Genomic DNA, 16,247 nt, shown 5'->3' with positions numbered 1-16,247 from the left:
CTCCGAGCGTTTATTTATTTATTTATTTGCCGCTGGTGGCAGCTCTGTCTCGGCCAAGGACTCTGGCTGCGCAGCAGCTGACGTACTGAAAACCAAAGCGCTCCCACAGGAGCGAAGTAACGTTTCGTTTTGATACCAGTGCAGCCATCCTTCTCAACATGCATCATTGAGTTGAACCAAGTTCAGTAATCGCGGTGGCGCATGATGCAGCGCGGTGGGCTTCTTCATATCGCGATATTTCATTTTTGCGGTTACCGCGACAGCCCTAGTGTTAATTAGATGGTGAAGAATTGACCACTTTCATACGTAACGACTTCCAGGTCATTTGCCTCATTCAGAAATACACAGAACCAGTCTCATACCCTGCTGATTTTATTTCTATTGTTGGTCAGGATGTTTGACCAAATAGACCCATGCATTGTATATTTTATTAATGTATCTCTAAAACCTGCCTATGTACCATCTGTTTTCAAACATGCAGTTGTTGAACCCATCCTTAAAAAATCCAGACCCATTTCTAAATTACCCTTTATCTCTAAAATATTGGAATGGTTGTGGCAGATCAACTGATCACTTTTCTGGAACTACACAACAGTTTTGATCAATTCCAGTCTGGTTTTCATTGAAAGCATTCAACAGAAACAGCTTTGCTTTGTCACGGTGCGAGCAGGAGGGTTGGACCCAAGATGCAGAATACCCAAAATGACTCGAGGCAGGAGTGGTTTCAGAAAAATAAATTCCTTTTATTAAAGGAGGATAGGTAAAAAATCCAAAGGAACAAAAACAATCTAATCTCGAAAAACACTGACAAATAAAATAAAATAAAAAAACAAGCTCACTCATGAGCACGAACCAGGGGAAACTCGAGAGGGACAAAACAACGCTGACACACACAATGGACCGACAAACACTGAGAGACACAGACAGGGTTATATACACGGGGCTGGGTGATTAGGAGATGTAGCGATAAATATAGATTTATATCTATATTTCAAATGTGGTGTAGATTTAGCTTGTTTATGATCTTATATTAATTGGGGCACCACCCAGCCTTTGTTAGTGTGACTGGGAACACTCGAGGGGAGATTTAGATTTTGTTCAAGGTCATCAGTCTAAAGTTTAACACCTCAAATTAGTCTGAAAGCTGAGTTCTTTTCAGAATGCGTCGCTATTCTCGAGATCGCTAGAAATAACCAGGCATTATTTACATTTTGTGAGTTTATTACAACATCAGTTAATACATTGACAAAAGGACCAAACACAGCTTATAGTTTCATGCATGGAATTAAGAAAATTGTTAACCCAAAGCTTTATGGCAGTGACAGGAAATAACTGATCTGTAATAAAAGTGGAAATTCGGTGACACCAGGATTATAGTAACTATTAGGAATAATTTCTGAAAGGAGAACCAAGGGAGGGTGTGTGTGTGTGTGTGTGTGTGTGTGTGTGTGTGTGTGTGTGTGTGTGTGTGTGTGTGTGTGTGTGTTCGGGTAGCTCGTTATGGCAGATGAAGGAAGGGGGTCTTGAAGGCTAACGTGAATCTGGGATCGAAATAAAAACATGCCATAAAGAAATGGACTAATCTGAATTCACTAATCGGGCTTAGCACAAAAGTCAGCCAGATGAGATGCTTCACAGACCTTTTTCCGTCGCCAAAGAGGTGTCCTGTGGGCTGGTTCAGCCAGTCCAGAAGCTTGAATGAAGCCTTCAGGCGCTGTAGGACTTTTTGGCACCTCCGCTTAGGTCAACGATGTCTGTGGTGTATAGAAGGATGTGTTCTCCCGTAGTGGCTTGACTCAAGGTTCCTTCACTTCAGCAGCCTCGGAAGGTGGAATTCAGATCACGGGCCCAAATTATCCCAGACGAAGCCGAATCATCAAACTGTTCCAAATTGCTCTTACTCTTAATATGAAAACTCGACCGCCACGCAGACTTCCGGTTTCACATAGAAAGTCAAAACAAAACAAACGGAGTTGCTTCTAAGTTTTATCGTAACTTTTGAGAGCTAATTACTTGACAACTGTAAAGCGCCGGGTTCTGCTGGGCCCAGATGGAAACAGCCCGCAGGGGGTTTGTCCTTCAGGCAGTCTTTACTCTTTTTTTCTCCTGCCACACAAGGTCTGAACCCTGGTTTTTATAACGTCTTGGTCACACCCACATGTATTTCACTCATTAACCACTTGATGGCACTGTGGCTCTTTCAAGTAAACTAACTTCTCAAAGATGGACAGTCCATGATCACAATTTAACACAGTTATTCATTTAAAGTCTCAAAAAGTATTACTTTAGCATCAAAGTATTACTTTCAATGGGAAAGAATTAACTTCAGATCTTAAGCTTGACTGTATCACTTTTAGCATGGTTTTGAACTGGCGCAACACAATACGATGGCAGAAGTTTCACATGAAAGGAAACACAAAACAAACAGTTTAGGTCCGTGGCTGATAAGATTTTAACTTGGAGCACCTTGATTTCTATTTTAAGGGTAAACAACCTAAACACCTTCTTTGATTATAGATAAACAGAAAAATACCAAGGCTTTGATAAAGGCGAGATCCTGGAATCTTCCAGAATGACCCTTGAGAAATTTTACGAGCACCCGGCCTTGGGGGAGAGTCAGTTATTGGCAGGTTGAGGTAAGACAGACCAAGTCCTGATATTGTCCGGCTTAACAAGTCAGTTGCTAAAATTTACGTTCCTGGGAGAAAATGTAGGAGTTAGCCGGATGTTCGAAAAATAGTACCTTGGAATTTATATGATTATAGGTCAGTTTTAAATTCCCCCTTTTTTATGCTAAGTGTGAAAGAAACCACATGTAAATCCAAACAAAGTTAACCTGAGGATATAAAATGTGGATTTCCGCTTCAGAGACGAGGAGCAGGTGGGTGGGGAATTGGGCACAGGTGAAACTACTGAACTGAGGGAAGAAGCAGAAATAAGCAGGAGAGAAAGCCATATCTAAATCCTGTAAACCAAAGCTACTAAAATAACTCAAAATTAAACTTAAACGCTGTAGAACACAGGGAAATCTAAAAATACGTAAACGAACGATCTAGGTGAGGAAGGGAAACACACACACTAAAGGAGACCAAAGAACTGAACTTATAAACCTGTAGAGAACTACAGTGGAGAGACTAGGAGAACATGAGGGAAACCTGGAGGGAGCTGGGGACCAAAAGGACACAGAACATGACATGCTTAAAGTTTCCAGTGACATCATGATGGCTGCTGACAGCGGGGGGTTTGAAGTCTTAGTACTGTTAGGGCTTTCTGCAGCTTTTGACACTATTGATCACATCACCTTAATTAACAGACTTCCTGGCTCGGTGTGGATCTCTGGAACTGCTCTAGACTGGTTTAGATTGTACCTTTCTAACAGAAGTTAGTGTCTGTATTAACCAAATCATGTCAGATTCTACCAATCTGTTTTGTGGGGTACCCCCAAAGCTCTGTGGGTCCACAGTTGTTTCTACTGTACATACACCCTCTTGGACAGATAACTGATTCTTTTAATAATGTCTCTTATCACCTATATGCAAATGACATTCAGTTGTACTGCTCTTTTAAGGATTCTGAATTCTATACACTGTCTGAATCACTAGAGTGTATTTCAGCTATCACCAGCTGGCTAGAAGATAACTTCCTCTTGTTTTAAAAACGTCACTGGTTTAGAAAAAAAGTGCGTACTTTGGCTAACAAAATGTCTTGAGCCTTTTAGAAGGAAACATATATAAACCTGGTTGTATACAAGCTTCATTTTCATGTCTAAAATGAACCTGAAAATGGAGTGATCTTGGAATTTTTTTTTTTGCAAATACATCAACTACTTACATGGATGTTTATTATTTAGTTTCAGTATTAGTGCGCTTGAGGATGGTTATTACTGATATTCATTTGCCTCCTTCATACAGATTCTGTCAGTGTTCGCATCACACGCAAGTATTTAAAAACCAATAGGCAATGCGTCTTGTCAAGGGCATGACAAATTTAGAAGACCTTTCTGCTTGCGTTAGTCCCACTGAACAATTGCAACACCCCCCCCCCCCCCCCCCACCCACCCACCCACACACACACACACACACACACACACACTACCCTTCCTCCCTCTGAACAATGATCATCCCACACACTTGGACAAAATGCTTCACATTGACTCTTCTCCTGGCAAAAATGACAGGGCCCTGTAATGAAAACCTTTAGCAGCAAACTTGTTGCAAGCTTCAAAGAAAAAAGGAACTTTGTTTGACATATGTGTGATAGACTGCTGCAGGAGCCCCTCCTGTGTCTTATACGTCTAACAAGTTATCAGTCTCAAGCACTGACCTTTCTCAACCAGACACTTTTTATAACAAGAGTCCCCCCCTTGGTGAAATGTAATTTCTCTACCTAGAAATGCAGTTTTCAATTTGTCCTTTTATACTGAATGAATCATTATGCATTATGTCCATTACATCAAAGGCTACAGACGCAAGCAATTACCAGATACATTATTCTTTTATTTATAGACGTCTAGAAGATATTTTTTGTTCATTTATTTCTGACCCATCATTTGATGTAAAAGCAGTAATTGTACTTAAGCGGGAGTTCTTTACCTTCAAACATAAAGGCAAAAGTCATATCCATTAGTAAATTCAGGTTATTGTACATTTTCTGGTGTGGCTCCTCCAAATTCCAGATTCCTCCGCTCGCTGGCAAGCTCCCTGCCCTTGTACATGACTTTAGCCTGGATCTACTCGGTGGCCATGATTGTTAAAGGTATTGTTGCTGAGAAAGAAGCAAGGCTGAAGGAGACGGTGAGGATCATGGGTCTCCGGAGCTCCATCTATTGGCTTAGCTGGGAAGTGTCCAGTTTGCTGCCACTAGCCATCAGTGCTGCCCTCCTCACGCTAATTCTCAAGGTGATTTTATAATAATTCATCAGTGTTTTTAAAGTAGACCCAGCATTGGTTTTAGAGAGTTTGGTCCGTCAAACTTCAATAACTATTGTTTTTAAACTAAAACTTCAAATAAACATTAGGAAAATTCCAGCAACCTTGTTTTTGTGGCAAAATTTTTCCATTTTATTCGCAATTATGTTGTTTCTATACAATTGTACTTTTGCACACACCATCATATGTATTATTTGGCATAGGGAAAGCTTAAGATTTTAGGCACAACATATATTGATATATCCTCATATCAGAATTTAAAAATTATCAATGTAGAAACTGGATTTTTTTAGACTGGGGATCGAGGTGGCCTGTCAGACAAAAATTTTGATTAATTTAAAATGACTTCACTTTAGTCAGTGCTATGCTTGAATATTTCAGATTGTTATTGAAAGTGCTTGAAATTGTAACTAAAATTGATTAAAGCACTGTAACAAATGTTCTATTAGACGCAGAAGTAAAATAACCATTTTGAAGTACGTCCAAATGGGTTTATATTGTAACCAGTGTAAAGTACTGGAAATTCTTGAAAACTGGCCTTAAAAGTGCTTGATTTAGCACAAATTTCATTTTGACACCAATGGCAGTGTTTTGGACATACTCAACCAGGAGGAGAATCAGGAGTAGACGGGAGATTATACAATAAATAAGTAAACACACTATTTCCAAAATGCATCTGTATGAGCCAACAGTAGCAAGGTATATAATACATGAATCAACAAGAGTCAACACAAGAAACATTATTTTATTTGGTTTTGTCAGGAGAATTTGTTTATTTAGAAGGGTTAGGACTTAAGATGTGTTCAGGAACCTGCCACTAGTTGGTGCTTTGTGTCCATCCAATGGTCTAGGTTATACATGTTGATGCCAAAACGAAATCCCTAAAATCATTTTGGTTACAACATAACTAAATATTACTCTTGGATGGCCCCTGCTGGTAATGAGGGCCACATAAACCTGCTTAACTCAGAAGTGTTGGGCCGCACTGCGATGCCATAATTTACTCAACATTTTAAAAAAAAATTGAATCATTGGTGAGGACAATAGTGAAGAATTGATGGACTTCAAATGTCTTTAAAATTAGAGGGTCCTCTGTCAGACAGGTAGAGTAGAAATCTGTGTTTGAACATCACTCCTTGTTGGACCTGATCAAATATGCTACAGTTCAACCACAGACATATTTTGCTCTGCCTGAATTGACAGAAGTCTTAAAACACTGGTTAGACTGCAATTTCTCTGTTCAGTTTGGATTTCCCAAAGAATCTGTCCATTCATGGACAAATATGGGTGCAAGACAACTGGAAATTTAAAACTGTACTCATCCTTAAAGGAGCTTGATGGAAATCTATTTGAACAAGGGACTTGCATTCTGAAATGCATGCCTAAAATGAAATCTTTCCGATAATCCCAGTTTTCCTGACCTCTCTACCCAGTCAGCCTCTAGGAATGTTTTTAACACTAACTTTATTTCTCTTACCCCATTCCTTGAACACAGTACGGCAAAGTCCTCCAGTACAGCGACCCCTCAGTGATCTTTATCTTCCTGCTGGTGTTCTGCCTGGCCACCGTCTCAGAGTGCTTCTTCATTAGTGTCTTCTTCTCCAAGGCCAACTTAGCAGCATCGTGCGGCGGCCTCATCTACTTTCTCCTATACCTGCCGCACGTCCTCTGCTATGCCTGGAGGGACGTCATGGGTTTCGGGGCCAAGGTCGCTGTGGTAAGTCCGTCTTTAGCTTCGGCTTGGTTTTTTGAATATCTCGTCCCTGCTTGCTGTTATCGTACTTTAAGTGAGTTTTATTCCAAGGTTATATTTTAGCCACTTTTAATCACAATTTGTCCGTCATGGTTGTGCGTTCCTCATCCATTTCCTGTTCCCTTTTAAATCCAGGCGGGCACAAAGTCAGATTTCTTTGCCTCTGTTTATTATGAAAGGAAGTGAGTTCACCTCCAGTGACAGTAATATCTTGCCTTAGGTTTGTTTTTGTCTGAGCAAAGCCACCAGAAAATAAAATGTGAGCCCTGAGTGTTTCAAACGAGTTAGGGATTCAAAGCAATATTAAAATTACAAAACAGCTGCTTATATGAAATGGTTTTAATATTCACGATGACACCTTGATTTTGGTGTTTAGTCTTACTTCAGATGAGCATTCTCAGTTGATAAATACATGGATCATTAGCATAAAAGAGAGGAGTGAGGAGGGAAGTTAGGGATTTTCTTCTATTCTCTGAGGAATCAAGATAAACAGCGTACCATTGCTCAACTTTTAGTGTAGCCTGTCCGCGTGACCTTTAGAGCAGTGCCGCTATCATTTGTCCTCAAGCTGTCTCCTGCAGACAAAAGCACACAGAATCTTGAATCTTGATTGCGGTGTGTGTGGCTGTGCAGCCTCAAAGAATTTTAATCAGGTCATGTTTTCTCCTATGGCAGTTTCAACAATGCGGTGTCAGGTGTGCATGACCATTCTCGTGTTTCCTTTCAACTATTTCTATTAAAAATAAAACCTCACACCAGCTCCCAATGACAAAAGTCACTTCTGCTTTCTTGCTTTTGTCAAAAATCTATGTCAACATATCAGGTGAAATTGCTTGTCTTTGAGTTGGTCCTCCAGAATGATGGATTTTCTTTTTGGAGAAAACTTTATTTGATTTTCGTTTGTTGCCTCTTTACAGGGCATATGCTGGTTCACACACTTCACATACAAAACAGATTTTTTTTTTCTTTTGTGCAGTAACAAAATTGGATTGAATGCTAGCAAATTTGTACCTCTGCTAAATCAAACCCTCTCCAGTGGTTGCATATTTGAATGAAATGATTGCCATTTTGCACAAATTTGTGGACAATTTGTAATAATATGGTACGAAACAAAGGCCACTTTTCAGCCGTTCTTTTAACAAATGTGGCCCAGCCCAAGTAGAAACTGGTTTATTTCACTATGATGTGTACATTTAATACATTCAAAAAACCTATTCAATAAATTGTTTGGTAGATTAGATTTGGGGATTTGACTTGGTCATGATCCTGGTTTGAGGTTAAGATCTGGACACTCAAAATCTTGTGGGCAAATTGCCAAAAGTCATTCACTTGCAGTGCTGCAAAAAGGGCCATCAGTTTAACCAGCTTAGCTACTTTGTGGCTATATTTAGTAAGTGTTCAAACCCTTCTAGCAGTTTTGTTTTTCAATATAGAGGCTATAGCGGCTAACGCTAGTTAGTCATTAGCTAGCTACTAGGCTAGCTACGTTTTATTAGCCACTAGACCAGCTCAGATTTTTTTCTGGTTTCATTGGAGACTTTTGGGCAATTCAAATGATAAAAATCATTTGCTGCAGCCTGTCAGAAAAGCAGCAATGGAGGCATTATAATGTGTCACCCTAGTGTCATCTCAACATTTAAAGAAAAGATATCTAAATAGAAGAAGATTTTTATTTTTGCATTGTTTTTGCACAACGACGGAAGTTAAAGTGCAAAGAAACACTAATATCAAAATTATTGAGGTAAAGGTCATAGATGGGTGAAAAACTAGTCCTGATTATGCAAGACTAAGCTGCCCCCAGTCAAGATATGCATTTTGTTGATCAACAGCAGGCAAGGGTGATTTGTAAATGTCTTAATGACCAAGTTTACAGTGAAACCGTTTTTTACTTGTCATTTTTTTTCTAAAGGATCAGTCACGCAAGCAGTCTGAACACAAATATGGTATTCAACTGAATTTCCTTCATTAGCCAACAACAGAAAATAGATCTATGTTACAATCACTTAACGTTCATGGACTCTCCCATCTTGAGTCCTAACGGGGAAGGCTTTTGTTGATTCAGCGTCCAGGAAACATCTCGTCTAGTAGAAACTAGCTGTTAGCATCAGCAACTCCACAATACAGCAGAACTCCTTCAGGCTTGTGTTATTTATGTAGATAAAACATCAACTCTGCAAAGCAGATGGAGTCAGTGGTAGAGTTGCAATGCTCTTAGCCAGTCAGAGGCTAGACGTCCAAATGTCAGAAAATAATCCACGTCCTGCACTTCGAACCTCAGCTCTGATGTGGCTCAATTCTACTTCCTGAAACAGGAGCGTGAGAGCATTTTTCCTACAAGGATTGACCCACAAGGCATTAATTTACTCTAGAGACCACTGCAAAAGTGAACTTGTTCTTTAAACAGATGCATCAACACTACAGAAAGTGTGTAAAAATGTATATAACTGTCAATAAAAGCCTTTCAAACATATGATGTGATTCTAGTTATAGTTCAGTAAAGCATAAAAATGTCTGACAAAATTATCTAAAAAAATCAGGAAACTGTAAAAAAAAATAATGTCTGTGTGGTTTTTCACTTTCTCTTTCTCCTAGCCTGGATAAAACCTGCACCATTCCAAGGCAAACAGACCATTCTTCACACAGTCCTTGATAATTAAGTTTTTAATCTGAACAGGATTTCAAAAGATAACCTGAATTGATGAGGACGGTTTTTGGTTGTGTGCCAGAAGAGAGCTTCAGGCAGTAGTCTAGTAGACCACTGTAAAATAAAAAAAAGTAGTGCTTTGACTACTTCTGTTTTAATGAGAAGGAAGTTATACAGGACCTACACTTCCTTTTGTGCTGAAAACAAGAAAGATTTCCGAGTTAATCATAAAGTCCAGTAAAATCCTGAAAAATGCAAATTTCCCATAAATATTGTAAGACTTTCCAGGCTCTACTTTGGTGATATCAGTTAATTGATCTTTGCTTTTATGACATCTTCCTGTAGTTACCCCACTCCTCTGACGTTTGTTAAAATAAACTTATGGCCGCTTTTAGAGCTGCAACTAAAGGGTATTTTTTTTATCACCAATTACTGGAGGTTGGGTTAGACGTTTTTAGCACTGGTTCAGTAGACACTACAAAGGCAGTGAAGGACAAAGGAAAGAGTTCAATGTAAAGCAATGCACAAAGTCAGCTGTTTATTCCATAAACAATTAGACGTGCCAGGACCTCAATGACTTCAGAGCAAAGGATTGGTTTCTGCTGCATTCACAAACCCTTCCAGTTACACATGTTTAAAATGCTCTGGAAGAACAAGAGACACTAACCTTGATTAATAATCTCTTAACAATGCTTTTTGTCCTTGGCCAGCTGAATGATGTCTAAATCTCCAGTTTGACATGTGTTCAATAAAGAGGGCTTGTTTTGTCTGTCTCCCAGCTCATGCCCTTTTCTCAACAGCCAAAGGACTGCCTCCTGTTGTTTGGTCAACCATCCGTACAGAGGTCAAGGATGGGTGCCCACTGGCCCTGCTGTCGACCCTCATCTACTGACTGATTGGCAGATGGGCGGCAGAGGGCAGTGCGGGAAGTTGCCAGCAGTGTTTGCAGCCAGTCATAGAAGGCTGGCGTCACTGCAGAGAGAGCTTCTCTGTGTGGCAGTGCAACATCGGGTCTCCGTGATGATTCGTCTCTCAAGCCTCAGCAAACACTTCTGCCGGAGTATAAATGCTGCGAGCAAATGAGGTGTGATGAAACAGCTGGCAGGCAGCATGGCGATGCGGAATGAGAGGCCGTGGCAGATGATGTCTCGTGGGCAAAGCATCATTTGCAATTTCCTGCTATATGAAAGATCCAACAAATCTTTGTTTGCAGCAGATGGATTCTGGTGTCCATCTTGCCTGGGCGATAACAGCCTCCCATGGCATCAGTAACTGAAGATAATTTCTGTGCTGTTTCTTTACTAATCGACTGAAAGTTTAATAGAAAAATCATTTAGCTCATAAACTTTACAGTACATTTTAGGAATTAAGTGTTTGTGTCTCAGTTGTTTTTCAGGATACATTAACTGGATCAATATAAACCAAAGTTACAGGAGATTTTTGCTTAAACCAACACTATCTCAAAAAAAGACCATACTGTCCCAAAGTCTTTATCCATCCCTTTGTGTTTTGCTTATGTGGACTTAGAAGCTGCTTTGTTCTCAGTTTAGTCCAAAACATTTTTATAGAATTTATTTTGTTGGTCTGTTTTTAAAGATTAAAGTCCCATTAGTTGTCGCAGACACTTTTGTGTGGTGAAATTTGTTCTCCACGTTTGACCCATAACCTGGCAGAGCAGTGATCTGCAACCCCCCAATCAAACCCCGTCATGCTGAGTGTCAAGTGAGGCACCGGGTCACATTTTGTTAAGGTCTTTTGGTATGACCTAACTGTGGATTTGAACCCACGATATCCAAGTCTCAAGGCGGACACACACATCACTAGACCACTCAGCTGGTAAGCAACTTAACTTCAACATATGATTATGATATGGCATAAACAGGATCTTACACTCAGGAAAACAACCATTTTAGTCCATGTCTGTAAAAAAAATACTATTGTGCTATAGCTACTGTTTTATTCTTTTGTGAAAAATCTGGGCCAAAAAAGTTTTCATTAGGGATTGTTTCAGGCTGCATTATGGCACAGTTGTTGGTGGTGTTGCCTCAAACAGGTTGCTAGTTCAAAACCAAGCAATAGTCTTACAGAGCAGAGTTAACATTTTCTCCCCATGCATATATTATAAGTCTTAATTGTGTCTAGGTGTAACTGAAAGTCTGACTACTTGTGTGTCCTGTTTGTTTCTGTGTGGCCCTGTGATTGACATGAGACCTGTTACGGGGTTCCCCGCCTTTTGCTAAGCACCAGCAAAGTAGCGTTCACATGCGCATCAAAGTTAATCTAGGTCAATCTAAAGTAATGAAGTGGGAGCTTTAATTCTAGTTTACATGTCTATAAGAAAACCAAACTCTGAAATGAAGTTTGTTCCACTCCAGTACAGTAGGTGGCGACATGTGTCCGTTTGTGGTTGCATTCTTTCTGGCAGGAGTGAAGCAGATGAAGTTAAAACAGGATATCAACAATGGCCAAATGAATGGACAACAACAACGCTGCAGCATAGCCTTTTTGGTACTTACTGTACTGTTTAATGGTGGTAAATATTTTATACATGTCAATGATATTCTCAGAAGGCTGCTTCTGCTGTCATCTCTTCCTGAAGTAACAGGCATCAGCTCAACTGATCCATTTACATGCCCATGAAGTTCGGTACCTACCATATTATCTAGGTGCTTCAGCTCGATTAGAACCTGTTCAACTTCGGCAAGACTAACATGTTTACATGCATTAAAAAACCCACTTCAGTCTACTTAGGGCAATAGTTTGTTTTTCTGATGGGCATGCAAATGCACTGACTCAGTTATCATTTCATGAAGTCACTCTTGATGTTTGCGATATTGACCTTCTCAGTGGGTATGAGTGTCCGCCCTGGGAGATCAGGGTTCAAATCCACGGTCAAGTCATATCAAAGACTATAAAAATGGGGTCTAATGCCTCCCTGCTTGACACTCAGCCTTACGGGGTTGGACTAGGTTTTAAGTTTCAGTTTTAAAAATACATTCTTTTAATAAAAAAAGTCCATTTGGTCAGAACAATAAAAGCCTTTGTGCCGTTCAGTTCTTTTAAGCACCCTACAGAACCGGCGTATTCTAGTGGCCTGGACTAGAAATGGGTTGCTACTTTTGTTGAAAGATTTCAGAAAAGTTTAGATAAATTACTTCAAAACGACATACGTCAAGCCCAAATATTGTCGTCCAGTAACAGTCGTAGTCGACTAATCATGAATTTTCATGGCAGCAGTAGTCTGAAAAGTTTAACTACCATGAGGCAGCATAATTTGAAATGGTGACTTGCAGTTGTGCTACTTAGCATCTTACTACAACAGTACATTGCAAAAGATAATAAAACACCGTGTACTTACCAAAAATGAGCGTTGTCTCCACTCAAAAGACCTAATCCAAAGACTGCACAATAAAATGAGTGTGCTGTTGCTGCAACTATTTAAACATTCTGCTCCACCCCCGCTGCTAATGTACATGTGCAAGAGTCCCCCCCCCCCCCCCGTGCTCCAACAAACTCATTTATTTTGTGTTCAGAGGTCAGCCTTTGTTTTTTTTTAAATAAACTTTAGTTCACACAAAGAAAATCATTTTGTGGTAATTAATTTAATTTATGAACATCTGACACAATTTGTATGTGATCTTGGAAAACTCTGCTCCACACCCCTCCTCCCCCAGTGGTCCAACAAACTTACCGGTAGTTTATTTTGTGTTCGGTGGTCAGCCTCTGTTGGTTTAAAATACATTTTAGTTCACACAAAGAACATCAAATTACTTTTGCAATAATTAATTAAATTCATGAACAGTTGACACAAAATGTATGTGTTTCTTGAAAGAAGGACCTGAATCTGTTTTTTGAGTTTTATACCTTAGAACAATATTAAACACAAGCACAGCTGATCTGTTTCAATGTTGATGTGTGTTCAATAGTCCTTGTAATGTCTCTGTTTTATTGACAAATAAAAGTGTAGAACACAAATGTATTGTTTAATGGAGGGTTGGGGACCAGACAGACAGTCTTGGCTGGGACCACTCGCCAGGCATCCACCCAAGACTCTAGATCCAGGATTAGCAGTTTCCCTCTGCTCCAGTCTTTATTGTACTGTATGTTAACACAACCAGCTGCTCACTACCACTACAGCATGCAGACAATGGCAGTCATATGAACTAACGACAAATCGGCATTAATTCTTTATAGATGATTGAAGAATTTATGTAACTATGGATTTTTATCCTTTTCAATTCAGAGTTTACTATCATGTGTGGCCTTCGGATACGGCTGTGAGAAATTCTCTAAGTACGAAGAGCAAGGCATCGGGATTCAGTGGCACAACATCGCCAAAAGCCCAGAGGAGGGGGATCGCTACACCTTCATCATTTCCATTGTCATGATGCTGTTTGATGCTCTTCTGTACTGGGTGCTCACGTGGTACATTGAAAATGTCTTTCCAGGTAATCACTTTTTTAGCTGAATAACTTATCAGTAGAATTTCAAGCAACAATGTGTTTTATTTGAAGAACAATGTGACAGAGTTGTGATTCTTGCATTTATATTGATATCTTAGTCTTTGTGTAGGTATGTGCATGATATAGTGTTGTATTTGTTTAGTCAATACTAAACAAAGTCAGTATTTTTCTGGGGTTCATTGCAGGTCAGTATGGAATTCCCAAACCATGGAACTTCCCTTTCACTTCCTCTTATTGGTGTGGGACAGCATCAGCGACAGACAATCGTACAGATTTACTTCAAGATTCCAGAGTGGAGGACGGTAAGCTCTCATTTGATTTTCACTTCTCACATTTAGCGTGCATCTGACCTAAGCAGCTAATTTAAACTCGTCAGCTTGTTTCTGTTCTAGAGGGGACGTGGGTCGAATGAGAAGTGTAAGCGAATTGAGAAGATTCACAAACAAACATTTGCACATCCTTTATCACATCTGCTGCTAATAGAGCTGGGTGCTTTGCGGGGGTGAAAAGTGACGGCCAAGTCAGGAAACGAGGGATGAAAAGAACAATCTCTAATTAACGCTCTGGGTGATTAGCCTGAGGTGGGGTATGTCTTTTTGGGATCTGTAGGGTTTTGTTGGATATCAGTTTGTTTGTTTTTTAGCTTCTAATTCATAGGAATTTGTTTGTCTGGACCACATGTGGTTTTGTCAATTTAAGGGCCAACCAAAGCAAGAGCCACGTTTGCATCAATTCTCTGCATTCTCAGCACTATGTTGAGCTTGTTTACCGTTGAGGTTTACATCTTCCAGGCCCTTCAACCTCAAAATTCTGTCTGTGATGTTCATGGACATGAAGAGGATGTCTAGTTTGAGAACTTCAGGATCTCATCTCGGCCATTTTTTTATTCAGTGGGCGTCTTCTCTCATAGCGGCTTGGGTTGATTCACAGCTGAGTGTGAATTGGCTGTGATGAAAGAATCTAAGGCCATGATATCTTTGAGTTGAGAGTGAGTCTTTGCCTTAAACAAAAGAGTGTTTGTTCTTGTTCTTGTGAGACAGACCAATGGATATGGGCTTCATCTTTAATAAATGGAGCGGGTAAAGAAGGACCTGAGTCAAAAGGAAGAACACTATTTATTTTTCTATGTTCCAACCCTCACGTTTGGTAAGGATATTTGGATCATGACTAAAAGAATGAGATCCCACATAGAAGTGGTTACCATCTAGCCTAGTGAACTAGACCAAATTCTTGCTTTGCAAAGAATGGTTTAGGCACGCTCCATTGGAACCTCCGCAGCTCCTACCAGGACTCTGGCTGGCCAATCACAGCTCTCTAGAGGGGTTTCAAACACATAAAGAGCTGTGATTGGTCCATAATGGTGGGCCAATCATAGTGCTCTATCTGCTTAGTGAACAAATCACAGAGCTTTATCTGCTTTGTGGGCCAATCAGGGCACTCTATATGCCTGGTGGGTGGGATGATGCAACAGAGTGAAACAAGGGTATGTCACATTCATTGTCCAGTGGAATGCGGAGATCATTTCAGATATATTTTACCTTACTCTTTCCCAGTTAAATTTACCCTTCATTTTAATTTGTGGTGTACAGTTTTTTGTTTTTATTTTCAACTCTTAGGTCACGAGCAGTTGTGTAAGGCATTTCACTGCATTTCGTACTGTGTATGAATGTGTATGTGACAAATAAAATTTGAATTTGAAAGACAACGGTAGAACCCGCCCCACAACCGAGAGCCATCAATGGAGCGTGGCCAGACTAAATAATACAGGCTAGTTACCATCAGCATCCTCCATTTGATAGCCAGACCAAGCCTACCCTATTTTAAAAATGTTTTTTTTTTCTTTCTGGAAGTAGACTGAGTTCAATCAAAACATAAATTATTCTTTCTTGCTTACATTTGGCAATTAAATGTGTCTTGTATAATAGCTCTAAACATTTGTATTCTTGTTTCCTTCTGTATTTGTGGGTTTATGAAGTATATCTAGAGAAACCACCTTCTAACAGTAAAGCAGGGGTCTCGATCCGCAACCTTGTGAAAATCTACAAGACGGGTAAGAAGCTGGCAGTGGACGGATTGAGCATGGACTTCTATGAGAATCAGATCACATCGTTTCTGGGCCACAACGGAGCAGGAAAAACCACTACAATGTGAGCTATATCCTTGAGTTTGTGTAATTTAATATTAGCAGTGTTGGCTACTGTAGCGTATTCACTGATTCTAAGGAGCGACTCCACTTAGAGGACATTTGTCACATACAGTCAGCAGATGTGATGTGAGAGAGAGCTATCTAATTGCTGCTTGAAAAAAAAAATGTGTGAAAAGGTTGTTTGGGGTTTCAGGTTGACAGGAAATAAATGAAAGCCAGTGGTCCAGAACGTATGAGCGACAGAAAACAAGCCATGTGGGACTAAGAGCTGTGGGGGTGACATCTGCGCAACTGGAACTAAATATAACAACAC

At 39.9% G+C, this 16,247-nt stretch overlaps 1 protein-coding gene across 2 annotated transcripts in view; it reads left to right on the top strand.

Annotated features, from left to right (window-relative positions):
- The window catches only part of LOC107377411 (phospholipid-transporting ATPase ABCA1), a 324,049-nt gene that overhangs the window by 107,187 nt on the left and 200,615 nt on the right, over positions 1–16,247 (top strand). The window contains exons 15-19 of one of the 2 annotated variants that reach the window (XM_054747824.2): positions 4,676–4,793; positions 6,424–6,645; positions 13,569–13,773; positions 13,974–14,090; positions 15,764–15,935. In XM_054747824.2, coding sequence (XP_054603799.2) covers positions 4,676–4,793; positions 6,424–6,645; positions 13,569–13,773; positions 13,974–14,090; positions 15,764–15,935 — 834 coding nt within the window. The remainder of the gene's footprint in view (positions 1–4,675; positions 4,794–6,423; positions 6,646–13,568; positions 13,774–13,973; positions 14,091–15,763; positions 15,936–16,247) is intronic. The other variant, XM_015946964.3, reaches the window with a different exon arrangement.

The sequence above is a fragment of the Nothobranchius furzeri genome, chromosome 2, assembly GCF_043380555.1.
Source record: "Nothobranchius furzeri strain GRZ-AD chromosome 2, NfurGRZ-RIMD1, whole genome shotgun sequence".
Taxonomy (NCBI): domain Eukaryota; kingdom Metazoa; phylum Chordata; class Actinopteri; order Cyprinodontiformes; family Nothobranchiidae; genus Nothobranchius; species Nothobranchius furzeri.
Note: the sequence above shows the minus strand (reverse complement) of the source record. Positions and strands in the feature narration are given on the sequence as shown.